This window comes from Rhinoderma darwinii, chromosome 2 (assembly GCF_050947455.1).
Source record: "Rhinoderma darwinii isolate aRhiDar2 chromosome 2, aRhiDar2.hap1, whole genome shotgun sequence".
In the NCBI taxonomy this organism is placed as follows: domain Eukaryota; kingdom Metazoa; phylum Chordata; class Amphibia; order Anura; family Rhinodermatidae; genus Rhinoderma; species Rhinoderma darwinii.
This window is the reverse complement of record NC_134688.1, coordinates 162,949,288-162,966,801: the sequence shown is the minus strand read 5'-3', so window position 1 is coordinate 162,966,801 and position 17,514 is coordinate 162,949,288. Positions and strand designations below refer to the sequence as shown.

The 17,514-nt window shown below is 38.9% G+C and overlaps 1 protein-coding gene across 17 annotated transcripts in view; it reads left to right on the top strand.

Moving 5' to 3' along the window:
* Positions 1–17,514, top strand: part of DOCK9 (dedicator of cytokinesis 9) — a 225,879-nt gene that overhangs the window by 182,461 nt on the left and 25,904 nt on the right. For 11 of the 17 annotated variants that reach the window (XM_075852430.1, XM_075852421.1, XM_075852420.1 and 8 more), the window contains exons 38-43: positions 2,117–2,253; positions 11,073–11,188; positions 11,955–12,092; positions 12,983–13,165; positions 14,738–14,851; positions 17,275–17,490. In XM_075852430.1, coding sequence (XP_075708545.1) covers positions 2,117–2,253; positions 11,073–11,188; positions 11,955–12,092; positions 12,983–13,165; positions 14,738–14,851; positions 17,275–17,490 — 904 coding nt within the window. Of the gene's footprint in view, positions 1–2,116; positions 2,254–2,754; positions 2,799–11,072; positions 11,189–11,954; positions 12,093–12,982; positions 13,166–14,737; positions 14,852–17,274; positions 17,491–17,514 lie in introns of all 17 variants that reach the window. The other 6 variants (XM_075852428.1, XM_075852427.1, XM_075852426.1 and 3 more) reach the window with 2 other exon arrangements.

Genomic DNA, 17,514 nt, shown 5'->3' with positions numbered 1-17,514 from the left:
AACATGGAATAGGTGCAAATCTTTCCATTATAGGTTTTCTCTGTTTATGTTCTACTACTGGTTTTGGCTTCCAAATACTGACTAGAATATGGACGTGTTCATGAGGCCTAGAATGTAGAAATTAGTTCTCCGTGTAAAAACCAGCCTCATACTGTCCACATTACTTGGTGTCTTTACATTTTACCCTCTCCAATATTTTTATAGTATTACCAATATAGGCAACTTAAAAAATTTAGGCCAATGATAAGCAAACTGTAATGTTTTGTGTCCCTTACAATAAGGAATTATCAGAAATGGTGTTATAAGATACATAACTCCTATCTAATATCAGTAGTTCCAGATAAACACACTGAGTGGAGATGTTGAACATTTTTACCATTAATAAGGTAAAGCATCTGGTAACTACTACTGTGTATTGTGTACAGTAAAGACCGATTAAATAGTTATCGAACACTTAACGCATTGCATCCTTTTATCCCGCTGATACAATTTGGAAACATTGTCCTTTAAACAAACCCATCTACTTTTATTAATATTTCTGATTTGAATCTGAGAGCCATTCCAATACATATACAGTCTGATATTGATCGAACATGTATCAGGTTGGATGATGAATATATTGTTTCATCCTTTTATGGTATTCATAGATCTTTTTTTCTAAGAAGCAAATCATGACAGTATTAGGTTGCAGAATATATTATTGTTCATCTCAGTGGTAATTGATTAAATCATTTTCACATGGAAATGTGATCAATGTAAGTGCTTATGTACATGATTGATCACCGCTCTGTGCATGAACCATATATTTAGTGCCAAGAACAGGAATGGATCTTATCCTGTGATTATCAGGAAAGCCTTTCCCAAAGCTTGGATTCAATCCCATCCTTTGCTCTAAATATACGGCTCATGCATGTGCACAGAGCCCTAGACCTTTGTTCTATTATCACTATAAAGAGTTTATTTACATGAAGTGTATCCTCAAAACGTTTTACCGTAATAATATAATACATTTTGGAAAAAACATTAGATAACCCTGCTAAAAGTACTGTACATTTTTGTTCTACTCGACTCCTGTTTCCTTAAAATCGTTGTTAATGTGATTTTGTATTTTAACAGCTTAAGCTGGCCGTAGACGTAATGATTCTCCCACCATCTGATGAGTGTTCTAACATATATTTTTTTATTCGGAACACTCACTGGAAAAGTGGCCTGCCCAAATAGATATTTCCCATTGTATGGACCATTTACACCTTGGAAAAATGTTCATATCATGGGAAATTAATGCCTTGCCCCCCATTTATTTTTCTGGGATGAAAACGCTACAATCAAGAACAAAGTATAACCAGAATAAGTGTTCAAACCCATTTGGATTGGTAACCATAATCTTTACGTCTATGACCAGCTTTAGTGAGGGTTCCCACACCCTCTCTACACTCTATGGATTAACGTCATGGTTTACATTGTGTACACTGACAAACCAATGTAACTCCGGTGTAAGCATGATACATGGTGCCGAGTGCATGTTCCGGTTTATCTCACACGATAACATGAATAATAAGGTTCACAAACATTTGTATGTGTGTCCTGCATCGGCCCTCACTTTAGCACTGGTGGTGGTACACATTAGGGAGCCAACCTAAGCTCATTGCTAACACGGCTCACTCTTTCTGTTTTCCTCACTTGATTGCTGACAAGTATAACAAAGTATATGGCTCTTCTCCCTTCCTGCCTGGGTAAGACAGTCACCGTGCCTTGCTGCTTTTTACTCTTGCATGCGTGTGTGAATGCCACTTCCGATTAACCCTATTGAATATTTCATTGGATAACTAATTGCCTCGACACTCTTCCTCATCAACATATCGGACCATAGTTTGATTTAGGAGTTTCCGAGTTATCTAGTTCTATATGAGTAATGTTCATGGGAATAAACATTACCCAATTCATTGCCTATTAGTTCTTTGTTTGTAGCATGTTGCTTTTACAGTTAATGACATTTTTGCTGTAGACCCAGTTTTTATTTAAGGTTGTGTTTCTCTGCTTTACTAACTGCCCCCACTTTTCTGCAGTGGGGACACATCTAACTGGTGCTTCTATCCCATTTCCACTCATCTTGCAGGAACCAGGAGGGGTTGGGACCCATAGTTCATGATCGAAAGTCTCAGACATTACCTGTTTCCCGTAACAGAACAGGGATGATGCATGCCAGATTGCAACAGCTCAGCAGCCTGGATAACTCTCTCACTTTTAACCACAGTAAGTTCTGTGATGTTCTTCGCTGTCAGCCGCTTCTTTCTGTACCACCACAGCACTGGCACGTACCAAAGCCTCTCCACACCACACTTGGATTATGGAAGATTTTTCAGTCTGGGATCCTTTTTATGTTTTTCCTTCCCTAAACAGGATTGTTCTTCATCACCAGATGATAATGCGTGCCACACAATTATGTCAACATTGTGCCGCCACAGCAATTCTTAGGACAACTTGCTGCTTTAGGTCTCATACAATGCTTTGATAATATACAGTAGAGAGGATTTCCGATAATGAATCCTCCCAAGCAGCAGATTTTGCTGTATTTATGACCTGGTTGTCCGTGGTCCAGTTATCTGGCATGGTGCTGACAGTGCGTGCTGTGCACACATTAACTTTCTGGTGCCATCTAAGGAGCATACCCAATGATAGGTGAGACGAATACTGTCCACAGTAATGTGTATGAAAAAGCATTCAATAATGAATTGACTTTTTCTGTGTTTTCAGTGTGAGAAAGATATCAAGTATACTTGGAATAGCTGTAGAAAATGGTAAGATTCAATCAGGTTGAAATTGGCCTAGAAATCTGCATTACGGTTAGCCAAAGTTTCTATATTTATCCTGCTTTGCTTCCTTCTTTCCTTAGACATCCTGAATATATAGTACATAATCCCAAGCACAGCATAATATCAATTTATAGGGAATCACATGATTGCTTCGCAGAACATGATTCTATTTTCCTCTGGCTTCGTACTAACAGTGTTACACATGTCATCTTAAGATCTTTCAGTCATGGGCAATCCACTAAATAGAAGACCAAAACGTAATTTAGTTGTTTAATATGTAATAGGAATGTCCATTATAATACTGGCAAAAAAGAAAACCGCTAGACCTTTAGTTGTGCATACATACTACTTGTAAATTATGGAAAATGCTCTTGACAGGACACATGACAGAGGAATGTTTGCAATATTTCTAGTCGGAGATGAGTAAGTTATCTCTAGCAGTTTTTTAGCTGGCCTGGTGGCCCAACAGCATTTATTTTTATTTTTTTGTCCTATTTGTTTGGTAGCACACATTGTGCAGTTGACAAAACAAAACATTTGTAAACCTGCTTGTATTATGGCCAGATGTTACAAGACTGTGTTCGAGGTAGGGCTGTAATTGCGAAAAATGTATTCTTATATTTAAAGGGGTTGTCTCAGTCTTAAATGTTATTGCAATATAATTCAGCATTAAAATGTGTTCGTTTTGTAATTTGCCATATGTAACTAAAAACACTCCAGTTGCGGGAGATTGCCTTTACTTCATTATAATGGCACCCCCTGGTGGCCAATCTGTAATGTAATGTGCACGTTCTCCTACTGAGCTGAATAAGGGAGGACGCACATGCTCAGTTCCACTGTCCAACTGCCACCAACCAATAGAAAATGCCTTCTCTGCTTGTCAGTAAAGAAGTAGAGAAGAAGCTTTTATTCAGAAACACAGATTGTAGTGTGGATGAGACTCGCACAGCAGTTTGCTTACATGAAGAGAGAACCTGCATATAGCACTGCTTACATACAGAGTCGAGGTCTCCCCTCTCCTGCTCATCCTCTTACCATGTGTAAGCTGCAGGCTCTCCCTCTTCTTGAGTTACATAGGGCTGGGCTCCCCTTCTAAATAGCCATGTAATAGGGGACATTTGTAAAGCTCTTCCTAGAGAGGAAGCAGAGGCAGTAAAACAGAACGATCTGCCTATACAAGCTATGACAGGGAAGGGGAGGAGCTGCATCAGAAAGGACACACCCACTGAGCCGCCAACCTGAAGAAAATCTAGCAAAGCAATTGGATCAGTGAATGGGGAGCTCTCTGGATCCATGTAACATACAGGGCTGGTTCTAGCTTAGTTAGAGATTGTATTCGAGACCATATTATGTCTGCTTTTCTATTGTATTTTTTTTTTTCATTCATTCTGAGACAACTCCTTTAAATGAGACACAATATCGAGATGTTATCGATCACCTCGAAGTTCATGAACTTTGATATAATCGAGAACAGGTGGATCCTGCGTGTCAGAGTCCCGCAGGATCAGTGTTCACCGAAGCAGGCAGTCCTGCAGACCTGACGGATTTGGCTTAGATGGCAAGATACAGCTTCTATGTATACAGGATACATGGAAGCTGCATCACAAAAAGGAAAACATTTTAATAAAAACATGTTTAAAAGTTGTTCAGAATCACATTATACACCACTTTATAAAAAAAAGCAAATAATTTGATTTTAAAGGTTTATATAGCCTTTAAAGGTTAGGTCCATCTGATGTAATAAAAGCTGGAAAAATAGTTTAAGCTTCAGCGAAACAAGAGCCTTAATTTCCTTCTCTTTTAAAGATTAAATTCAATATTCATCTAGCATCAATATACAACCCAGCACTGAGAATGTATTCCGATGAGTCCCTGCCCTGGGTCTAATTTCACGGTCTCAAATACACAATTTAGGGTTATCCAGTAGAAGCGTGTGGAAATAAGCTGACACAGGGAATACAAGTAGATTTTTTATTTTTTTTATGCCATTCATTGTCAATGGCCACATTGGTTCAAAACCAGGTTATTTGCCAAAAAAAAACAAAAAACTGAGAACGTTATGTAATAAAGAAACAGGTGTAGCTTGTAGCTCATGGGCCCCCATGCAAAATCTGTAACGTTTATATGACATTTATAATATTCGTGTCTACCTATGTGGGCCTTTGCATCCCTTCATGCACCAGAGCCAGGGTGCACCTGCTATCTGCTCCCCATAAATCTACGCTCCTGATATGGAGTTTCAGTACCAATTAGATCAGTATACATTCTTGTGCTCTACTCCTGAATTAAGGCTATTCAGCTTCTTAATCACATGTGAGGTTCAGTTGTGGAAGTGTTATCTATTAGCTCATTAGTGGACAGGCTTTTAGGATATGTGCATGGGGAGATGGACTCTAAACTCTCTCAGTATAGTGTGCATTAAGAATATTTGCAACTAAGTTCTTACCATTAAATGGGTTGTCTGGACATTTTTTATTGATGGCCTATCCTTAGGATTGTTCATCGATATAAGTATGGCAGAGGTTCGACTCCCAGCACCCCTGGTGATCCGCTGGGGCTGCGGCAACGCTACAGCCCCTTCAGTTATCTGATCGGCGCCGGGGCTGGAAGTCGGACCCCTGCCGATCGGATATTGATGACCTTTTCCTAAGTACAGGCCATCAATAACAAAATATCCAGACAACCCCTTTAAGCATGGCTTCAGCAAGCTCCTATAAGTTGTCTTTATGTATTTTCAAATGACCATACTGTAGCTAAAATCTAGATTCATTGTGCGGTCATCGGTATGTGTTGCACTGCAGTGTTATTAACCAAAATGGCTATCCACGTTCTGTAAATCTAATATTAAAAAAGTCCATTTTGTCCAAAAACAAAATTTTATTATTTCAACAAAATGAAGATATATATATATATATATACATTTGACCAGAACGGTCTCTCCTTTAGGGTCTCCACCACACCTGTATTAGACTAGCTATCACTGACAGGATTACTGGTGTTTTCTAAAACATAGCTTTTTAGGTACAGCTCAAATGTATTCTTGGGGAGAGAAGTAGGGCACAAAGAGATAATTAGCTCAGTGGTTCATTTCTTCTCATTTCTTATTGTGTGGACCGACAACCTGTCTCTCTCACGTGTCGCACCCGGATACCCTCTTTCTCTGAACCTATTGGACAGTTTCTTGGCCACACATTCAAATTTTTTCTAGAGTGGAGCAGTTCCTCCTGAGTCTCAAGAACTGTCCTTTGTGAATGCACTGCCATGGGGATGGGGTCTATACCCCCTGAGAAGGGAAATTGTTGCTGTGGGTTTATAGAATATGAATGTCTTGATTGTGTTTGCTGTAGATTTTACAATTTGCAGGTCTAGGAAGGTGATGCTAGTGGCACTTCAGAGGGAAAACTGAGGCTTATGTTGTTAACATTCAGTTTTGCCACCAAATACTTAAATTCTCTGCTGATACCCCTCCATAGGATCAGGATGTAATCTATAAAGCGGCTCCAGAAGGGCATCTTGTTCGTCCAATCCGATTTTTCCTTAGAGAAGAAATTCTTATCCTTCCACCAGCCACGGAAGATATTTGTACACGTGGTGCACAAGTGCTTCCCATCACAGTCCTCTTCAGCTGGTGGAACAGTTTGTTACTAAATAAGAAGTAGTTGTGCATTAGCAATGCGTGTCCCTAAGTTCAACACCAACTTTATGAGAGTAGTAATATATGCATCTAGTATAAAACATATTCTACAACCTCCAGCCCTCTATCATGGGGATGGAGCTGTATAGGGCCTCTACATCCAAACTGGCAAGATTTGTATTACTCTCAATAGTTACTCTAATTTATCGAACAAGTCCATTGTGTCCTGACGTAAAATGTTAGGGAGATGGCAAGATGTCTTAGAATTTTACCTACAAAGATGCTCTCATCTTCAATAAGTTCATCTAAGACAGATACAATGGGTTTCCCTCTCAGTATTTTTTTTTTTTTCTGGAGACTATAGAACGTTGGAATCAAAATCTCTGCTCAGCATTACAGTGTAGCTAAACTTTTAACAAACTTCTGACATGTCATACACGGCAGAAGTTTTGTTTGGTGGTAGAAGACCCCCACCAATCGCTAAAACTAAGCAACTGAAGCACTCGTCTGAGCGCTCAGCCGCTACTTTTCTGTTCAGCTTTTTCCGGAAAGCCGATGTATCAGAGTACAGGCTCGTAGACTTTCTATTGAGTCCGTCCTCCGATACATTGATTTTCAGAAAAAGCCGAACAGAAACTAAGCGGCTGAGTGGACCAGAATTGGAAAAGAATGAACCACTGAACTTAGTATCTCTCTAATGCGTCCTACTTACCCACTGAAGAATCCTAGCATTAAGGACTAGTATAAGGTGCCACCCAACCTGCAGCCTTTTTGTTTCATTTCCACTTGAGGCCTGATTTCCCTAGGCAGTATATAATACAAAGAATCCATCCTCTGGTAAAGTTGAGGGATACTTAGGACCATGTAGACTTTTATGTTCCTTGCCTGGAATAGTGTCTCTACAATATATTAATACTGGAAGTGGAAGATAGGTTAACCATAGTGCTTTGTCTATTTCACCTGCATTTCTCCTTCACTATTTAGTTGTTCCATTAGCCATCATGGTTTATATTACTTTCTGTATTTTAATCCAAAATCTGACCTAAAATCATTTCAATTCTGCAGAAGTCATTTGAAAGTACGCATGCTCCCTCTCCATTAGCCTTATCACTATGCTTGAATTATTTTGTTACACTGTCTCCATTCTTTTTTTGCCGCATTGGTAAGCCTATTGTATGTTTTTAAAGCTCTTATCATACTGAAAACTGGATCAGGACCTAAATCTCAAAAAAAAAAAAGCCTGATGCTGGTGGTCTTGTTTATTTCAGTAGGAAAATGGTGATGTATTTATTTGACTGCGTAAATAATGGGATAATGTTGTACAAGTGATTAGAAGTGCAATAACTCACTTTGGAAGATGTAATTGGGCAAAATGCCCTTTTAGGGGCCTGTTCAAGTTAGCGTTGCCCTTCCGTTGAGGGGTTCCGTCAGAGGTTTTAGTCGACTACGCTATTGGTTCCGTCAAAACAACGGTAACCAACGGAAACCATTAACAAAGTTTCCATCACCATTCAGATCAATGGTGAAGGAAACGGAAGCTAAGGTTTCCGTTTGCCTTTCCGTTGAGAGGTTAACCTTATGGAAACCTCCAACGGTACCCCTCAGCAGAAGGGCAACGCTGATGTGAACAGGCCCTTAGTCTGTTCTTTTATTATAAATATATGGAATGTAAGGGAAAACACTGGTTCATCAGCTGTCTAACCTCAAGGACTTGATCTGACTACTTTCCACAGTGGCATTATTTTTTTTATTGGTATGCTGTTTTGAACAATGGTCAAATCTGAAAGGCCATTTCCCCCTAATAAACACTGTCTGCCCAAAAGTATGTGGACACCTGGCCATCACACCTATATGAGCTTGATGGATATTTCATTCCAAAACCATGGGCGTTAATATGGAGTTATAACAGCCTCCACTCTTCTGGGAAGGCTTTTCACCAGTTTTGGAGTATGTCTGTGACCATGTTTGCCTATTTAGCCAAAACTGCATTTGTGAGGTCAGACACTGATGTTGGACAAGAAGATCTGGCTCACAATTAGCATTGTAATTAATCCCAAAGACATTCAAAGTGGTCAAGGTCAGGGCTCTGTGCGGGCAACTAGAGTTTCCCCGCACCAAACTTGTCAAACCATGTCTTTATGGATCTCGCTTTGTGCACAGTTATTCTGGAAGTGCCTTCTCCAAACAAAGTTGGAAACTTACAACTGTCTAAAATATCTTTGTATGCTATAGCATTAACATTACTCAACACTAGAAATAAGGGGCCTAGCCTAAACACCGTAAAACAGCCATAGACCGTTATCGCTTGTCTGCCAAATTTTTCAGCAGGCAGTATGTATTTCAGTAGGTAGCCTTCTCCTGGTATCCGCCAAACTCAGGATTCATTCTTCAAACTACCAGATAGTAAAAGGTGGTTTATCAATCCAGAGAACATGTTTCCACTGCTTCGGGGGCCAGTTGTGGCATGTTTTACCCGACCTCAGCGTGGCATTGTGAATGGTGATCTTAGGCTTGTATGCAGCTTCTCGATCATGGAAACCTATTTAATGTAGCTCTCGACATGTAGTTCTTGTGCTGATGTCACTTGCAGAGGCAGTTTCAAACTCTTTAGTAAGTGAAGCAACAAAGGAAAGGCTATTTTTTTTTAGTCTCCTCTGCTCCACACTTTTCAGCACTCTGCAGCCCTGCCCTGTGAGTTTGTGTGGTCTGGCTCTTCATAGCTCAGCTGTTACTCCTAGACACTTCCAATAACACCACGTACAGTTGACCACGGCACAACTAGCAGATCAGACATTTCACAAACTGACTTGTGGCAATGCCTTTGAACTCTTCATTCTACTACCGATGTTAGTCTATGGAGATTGCTTGTTATTTTATGTACCCGTTTGCAATGGGTGTGGCTAAAACACCTGAATTCAATAATTCGGAGGGGTGTCCACATACTTTTGATCGAATAGTGCAGTTAAGTATGTTTATGTGCAGTGCACTGGAAATATCCAACCATGTTCAGGCCAAGTATTTTTTTTGTTTTTAAAAAAAAATTAAAATTACAGTATACTTTAAAAAAAGAGGATGCTGCGGTTTACTGTTTTGACAAATTCCATTGGATACAATTGGCTTCTATTTATTTGAACTGTTTTTTTTCCCTTTTTCTTTTTTTTCTTTTCCTAAAGCCAAAAAGAACATACTGTTGACATACGTGTGTAGTATAAGGGTATGTTCACACGTAGTCAACAAAAACGTCTGAAAATCCAGAGCTGTTTTCAAGGGAAAACAGACCCTGCTTTTCAGACGTTTTTTTACCAACTCACATTTTTCGTGGCGTTTTTCGTGGCGTTTTTTACGTCCGTTTTTGACGCTGTTTTCATTGGAGTCTATGAGAAAACAGCTCCAAAAACGTCCAAAGAAGTGTCCTGCACTTCTTTTGACGAGGCTGTATTTTTACGCGTCGTCGTTTGACAGCTGTCAAACGACGACGCGTAAATAACAGGTCGTCTGCACAGTACGTCGGCAAACCCATTCAAATGAATGGGCAGATGTTTGCCGACCTATTGGAGCCGTATTTTCAGACGTAAAACGAGGCATAATACGCCTCGTATACGTCTGAAATTTGGCCGTGTGAACATACCCTAAAAACCTATCAATATTTTATAGTATACATCTGTGTACGTTTTTTTGTGGTTTATGGATGTATATGTCTGACCTAGGCCTAAAATGTGGTCTGAACAAAGCCTAAGCAAATATTTTTTTTAACTGTACAAACTATCTGAGTTTATATTCAGACATTGAGAAGAAACGCCAGCTGCTTACCTGCATGTATTGCTATGATAGTGATGATTTCTCTGAATATTCTCTGCTTTAGGCTATATTCACAATGGCTTCTCTATATAATGGAAGCCATGATCCTGTGCCACAACAGTTGTATAACAGACCCCATTGACTTTTATAATCGGGTCTGTCAAGGTTTCTGTCGTTTTAGCAGGAAGAATATCGCTGCATTCTGTGCCGTTCTTCCAGTTAAAAAAGTGGCGCAACCTTTAATGGAGGCTCGCAAGAGGAGTAGTGCCTTAGTATTAAGAAGATCTAGATAAATGCTATTGAAATGCTTATTTATGTTATTAACCAATTCCTTTCTTTACTACTTACCTTGTTTGAGAGAGAGTCTGCTTTCTGGATGGTTATAGACCGTTGTGAATTGGAGAACATTCACTTTTTTTGTAATATAAGACTGACAAATGAAATATATAGTCTAGGATTTAGGGATCATTATCTTGCGCTCTTGCCTGCGCTGTGGTTAAGACACCTACAAGAATGCTTTGTGTTATTTTAATATAATTTATTTTCTGTAAAACTGTCTGAAAAATATCTTTATGTTGACTTGATCTATGGCTGTGACTATGGCTAAAATGTATACTTTTTGCTTAGTCAAATTCATTGAACCTGCTATTAACCAGAATGATAGGCCACAGCTATTCATGTAGTCATTTTTATTTAGTCCTTTGCAGTTTTTTAATTTTAAAGCGATTATTTTATTTACTTTACTGATGTTTCTGCAGAATCTATTCCGTTTCATTGATAATGATTTATTGCAGAAATGTTTACCAACGGCTTCTCCATTTCTTTAGGCTACGGTCATTCAGATGCAGATATTCTTCATCAGTCGTTACTTGAAGCAAACATAGCTACTGAAGTATGCCTTACAATCTTGGACACGTTATCATTATTCACCATGGCATTTAAGGTTTGTGTCGTTTTGTAAGATGTGACACCACTGCGTTTGTCAGTTACTGGAATCGCTTGCCCTAATAAATACAATTATTCTGCTAATAGATTTTAATCAGGAAATACAATACATAATAATTAATTTAGTAATTTGTTATATGAATAAAGTTTTTTTGGCTATAGGTCTTTTTCCCATACATAAGAAAATAAGCAATAAGTGAGGATTTATATTTACTCAGTTGGCTAGAAAGACTATTGCATGACGTGTCGGGCATAGACCCCTTTTTTTCTTTTTATATTACCCGTTTTATATGTCCCATTCATTCTGCCCTTATTTTAGGTGCCCTAAATATTAGATATTCCTGGGATAGTTGAACTTCCATTTCCAGGTGCAAACATAATTACCATAATTTTTTTACCGTCTAGTGGCATACTAGTATTCTTATGTATTAAATACGTGTTCCCTTATTTTGACTTCCTGGCAAACCATTTGTGGTATAGTCCTGAATATCGATGTGATTGTGTAATGCGGGAGGTTCGCTTTTACACCACTTGATATGCACAGGAAAATAAAACCGAGAAGAAATTTCGTATTGGTGTATAGTCTACAAGTATGCCCTAGTGATGCTAGACAGATGTCATTTATCCCAATAAATGCACGAGTTAGATCTTTTATAATACAATTTAGCTGGAATAAAACGATTCCATGTCTTACTGTTTTTCCGGCTTTCGGTTTTTGCAGTGTATCTCACTAAATGTCTTTTATGGTATTTTCGTTTCTCCAGAACCAACTTATTGCCGATCACAGTCACAATCCCTTGATGAAGAAGGTGTTTGATGTGTATTTATGCTTTCTTCAGAAAAATCAGTCTGAGACTACCCTTAAAAGTGTCTTCACTGCATTGAGATCATTAATTTATAAGGTCAGTATGAGGAGGCATGCTGTATAAGGTTAATTATTGTATACGTTGGTTTTAGTTAGCAATCCTTATTAATAATATAGCTGTCGCTAAAAAAAAAAAAGTTGTACCCATACTACATTATGTAAAAGTCACCCTTGAGCCCTGATATGTGCTGGATTATCAGATATTCTGGATTATCTGACAGTCATAGAAACGTATGTATAAAACTCCATTGTATGGGCATAAAATCTTCGTGAAGGAAGCCTAATATAAAATGCTAGCACAGAATATACTAATATAACCTTGTTTTTTTAGCGGTTTTTCCAGATTCCAGGAAATGTCTCCGCAATAATTTCAAATTCTAGAAACAATGATTCTTTTAATCTTAAAGGGGTTTTCAAGGGTCCAAATAATTATTCCAAAGGGATGCAAATTAGATGAATTAACAATAGAAGCAGTACTCGCCTATTCTTTCCTCTGGCGATCTGGCAGCGACGCTCTGGTGGCACTCCCGGTGATTGTTTACATGCAGACAGCATGTGACCGCTGCAGCCAATCAGAGGGCTCAACTGTGACGAATCATATTTCTTGCATAATGCTATAAATACAACACATGACCGCTGAGCCCTTTAATAAATTGCTGATTTGGTCACATATTGCCTGCATGTAAACAATCACCGGGGGTGTAGCCGGAGCGTCCGTGCTGGATCACCGTAGGAAAGGATTGGTGAGTACTGATTTTGTTTGTTTAATTGGCAGCCATTATACAATTTAGAACCTCGATAACCCCGTTAAAAACAGTGTTTCACCACATGAGCTGCAATGTCATTCTTTTTAAATGTGCTTTACATAAGTTAAACCTTTATAATTATGGATAAATCCTCCATTATAAATGAAATGTCCTTTTTCAGTTTCCCTCAACCTTTTATGAAGGAAGAGCAGATATGTGCGCTGCCTTGTGTTACGAAATACTTAAGTGCTGTAATTCCAAGCTAAGCTCCATCCGAACGGACTCCTCTCAGCTTCTGTATTTCTTAATGAGAAATAACTTTGACTACACTGGAAAGAAATCTTTTGTCAGAACTCATCTACAGGTAAGTGTGACTTGTATTGTGCATTTACCCGTCAAAAGAAAAAATGGCTGTAAACTACAAAATAAAGAAGATAAATCCCCATTACTGAAATCCCTTGTAGTTCATTTCGGCATACGTGCATGACCAGTTCCAGACAGCCAGAATACGGCCGGATTTTAATGTCCATATTACAGAAGCGACACTTGGACACCCCACAGTTGTCGTGAATCGAACTTAGATCGCCATAGAACCATATGGTGATTTGAGTTTGGTCCAGCAGAACAGCAGGTGATCTGGGATTTGTGGCCGTAATATGGATGATGACCTTTATTATGGCTGTCTGACACCAGCCTATCTTTAACTGCAAACAAGAAATGAAATCACATGCATGTGCTGTAGATTATGATGGCCTTCCTAAGTTTTAATGGGATTTCGCCATTCTACTTGATAAAATAGTTACCCTTCATACTTTTAAACCATGAAGTCCTTTTTATTCTAAAACATCCATTACAATACTCTTAAGAAAACCTAGATGAGCTTCAGGTTGGATACAGCATTGTTCTTGGCTTCTAAGTACTATGAGCATCAATAAATTATCTAAATAACATAAGATACAGTATTTGAAGGGGTATTCCGGTTACCGGCTATATTTTCAAAAAACTTAAATTCATTATACACCTGTAACCCCTGTAATCCAACGTGTGTGGCTGTGCTTCTATTCCTCCTGACCTTATTTTCCTATCCAACTGCTCCCGCAGCAATGTGCCTTCCTAATGAAGTAACATGGCGCCGCCGCTGTTATCACGTGACCTCATCGCCTGCATATTTCATCATACCCCGCCACACAGATCAGTCTGTTGGCGCGTTCACAAGATCCTCTGCTCACAAAAATTGATCATGACAAGATTGGCTATGTGCACTACAGATATTAGCACACTGAGGGAACACTGCAGATAGCATTGACAATTTTTAGGGGCTTACCGATAATTCCACAGCATGAGCAAGGAGGATAAAGTCTGGCGCCTGTTTCAGTATGATAGGAGAAGATGTAATGAACTTGTGGCTAGTGCGCACGTTCGAAAGTGGTCCTGGATGGAAACTTCACATGCACGCTAATGCGAGTAACAGTGCGCGTTTGCGGGTTACATGGATTACTGCGTCGTGAATAAAGATGCACGACCAGAGACTACAGGTCGTAGCTATTAGTAATGGAGGCCAAACGACAAGATTAGGGTACTATAAAGTTATTTTTATAGTGACAGAACGATGCTAAATGGCTTATTAGAACTAATTTGAGACTTATTTTCTGTAGAGATTTATGACACAGGTCCAATTTCAAGTAACCAGAATACCCCTTTAAGCCTTGTCCTCCAGATAGATGATGGATACTATTGGATGTTATTTATTTCTCCGGTGTTGATCAGTTTTGTCATAATAAGTACTTTTACAGGATAATTATTAAATAGTTCATCTATTCTGCAAGTTTTATGCAACTCAGCAGTAAATGTATTAAGGTGTCTTCGTCGCACCCTAACAAATTGTACATTTAAATGTTTAAAACGTATTTATATATTTCATGGCTGCATTTTACAGGTGATAATATCAGTAAGTCAGTTAATAGCCGATGTGGTCGGAATAGGAGGCACAAGATTCCAACAGTCTCTCTCAATAATTAACAACTGTGCAAACAGTGATCGTCTTATTAAGGTTAGTAAATTCTGGTGAGATAAAAGTAAATTTGAATTAATATGTTGTTATTGTACACTAACGTAAATAAAGTTATGCTAATGACCTAAAAAGACAATGCAATTTAAAGTACCACAGATAGGGGGAGCTCACTAACTTTATTACAGTATTGGATGTGCCCAATTCCTCCATCTATGTGTTACTAGATTTAACATAATCTTTCCAGTTCATTGCATATTCTCCTTCAAGTTGGGTTTCGATTCATTCAAAGGGGTTGTCTGCTTTGGACAATCCCGATTTGTTAAGGTAGTTTTACAGGGGCAGATATTTGCCCATTTTTACCACCTTTCACAAGCACCGATTGACAATACAGCTTTTAATATACTTTTTATTTGCACTTTAAGTATATATCTAATGAAGTGACCATACTACGTTATGTATACATTCATGTGAGGTCACGCATATTTATAAAATATTCTGTCCTGCCTCATCCGTTTCTATGTCTGGGTTGTCTAGTCTTATACGTTTTTAGCTTTGATGTATCATGAAATAAAGATTGACCCTTTTAAAAGAAACTAGCGCTATATTGTTGCTTTCTTGGTCGCTAATGCGATCGTTCGTCCCCATACATTCGCATCATGTTTGCAGTACATCTCCCTGTTTACAGAAGAATATGTGCTGCCGACTAGCAACTATTATTTTTGGCCACATAAAGGTTCCGATCAGCTGAGGAACAAACGTTTGCTCATTCGACGGCTGGTCGTTTTGAAGGGTCTCTTGATTGATCAATAAGCTTATCCCATAGGGGGAATTAATCAACTTTTCCATGCCGGTTTTCTGACGTAGGAAAAATCTCAAACAGCTCTAGTCGCAAGTTGTTTACGCTGCTCTCGCCACTTTTCTTAAAAAAAAAAAAAAAAGGCTTGGCAAAAGGGGGACGGGATCACCCAGGGCCCAACAGAAACGTGTGTAAATTATAGCAAACTTCTACACTTGCTCCTAGCTGGCGTAGATTTCACAATCTGGCAAGGGCCTTAACAGGGCACAGGTAGGTGTTTTTTTCTTTTTTATGACTTTCACCGTGTGGGATAAATAACATTATATTTTTTAAGTTATGACTCTTACGGACGTGGGAATAGCACTTAGTTATTTTTATAGATTATTATTATTGTTTAATAGAAAAAGTTTTTTTTAAATTTAAATGTTTTTTTTTGTATATTATTCAAAACTTTGATAAGCCATCAGCCCCCCATATCATGTCACGGGGGGGAGGGGGTAGATATGAGGGGCGGCCTCTCTAACAGATTAAATTCTCCAGTCACCATTGACATCGGCATCTAAATGGTAAAACAGCCGGGATCTAAGTTCTCTCCCGATCCTGGCTGTTAGAGCTCGGTGTTAGCTGTAATATAAGGCTGACATGCGCAACGTACGGAAAGGGCTGAGACCGTAAGCCCGCTCCATACTTCTCACCTACCATGCTGTATACTTAACATTATGATCGGTTAACGGGTTAAGGAATACACCGCCTACTTTCCGCTGATTCTAATTTTTCTAATCTGTTTTATTGAAGGAGAAAACATAAGAAATTGTACAACACATACAATGAGCAAAAAGTATACACTGCTCACATGTCTGTCGAAAATTAAGTCTAATATAGAGTACACTAGTAAAGTCATAATACATCTTGTTCCACAAATGACAAATAATTGTCAAAGAGGAGAGACAATACTATACACTTCTAGTATTCTGTTGGGTTATATCCATACTTAGTGCGGAGCTTGAAAACTGGGTAAAAGATATATTCCAAAACGTTTGAGGACAACCACGGTTTTTAAATGTTATGACATTATTAACTAGGGTTTTCCATTGAGGCACAGAGGGTGACCTGTCACCCATCCATTTCAACGGAACTGCTTTTCTTCCTTGAATAAAGGTCTCTCTCAAAAAAATTCTATCACAATGTATCCCGCCGATCCTAATTCAATTCTGATACATTTTTATGGTTCATAGCTTTTGTTATTTATATATATATATACATACACACACACACGAAAATGGCGACAGCACACCGCGAACACCAATGTCACCTAAGCCGCTAAATATAAATAAATATTACTGCTAAATCTACTTACAATTGGGAGGCTCTTGGCGCACATTTTTGGCAAAATGTGTGGGCCCACCTGCCACGACGAGGTTTCCTCTATTGGTGGGGACCTACTCTGCACATACACCCAGGACTGGGACTAAGCCTACATATATCTGGGATGTATGAACCAGCATTTAACTAATTAAAATAACCCAGGGCAGAATGGGAGGAGTGCAAGATCAAAAAGTGGAGGCAGCCACTAACCCCACATATATGAACCACATAAAAAGATACGTGTGTGTGTGTATGTATGTCTATTTCCGTATCGTATAATACATTTTTGTCTGACTTTCAGCATACAACGTTCTCATCAGATGTAAAAGATCTGACTAAAAGAATCCGCACAGTACTTATGGCCACAGCTCAAATGAAGGAGCATGAGAATGATCCAGAAATGCTGGTTGACCTGCAGTACAGCCTCGCCAAGTCCTATGCTAGCACCCCAGAACTGAGGAAAACTTGGCTTGACAGCATGGCCAGGATTCATGTCAAACATGGAGACTTGTCAGAGGTAGGAAGCTTTCCGCTCTCTTCT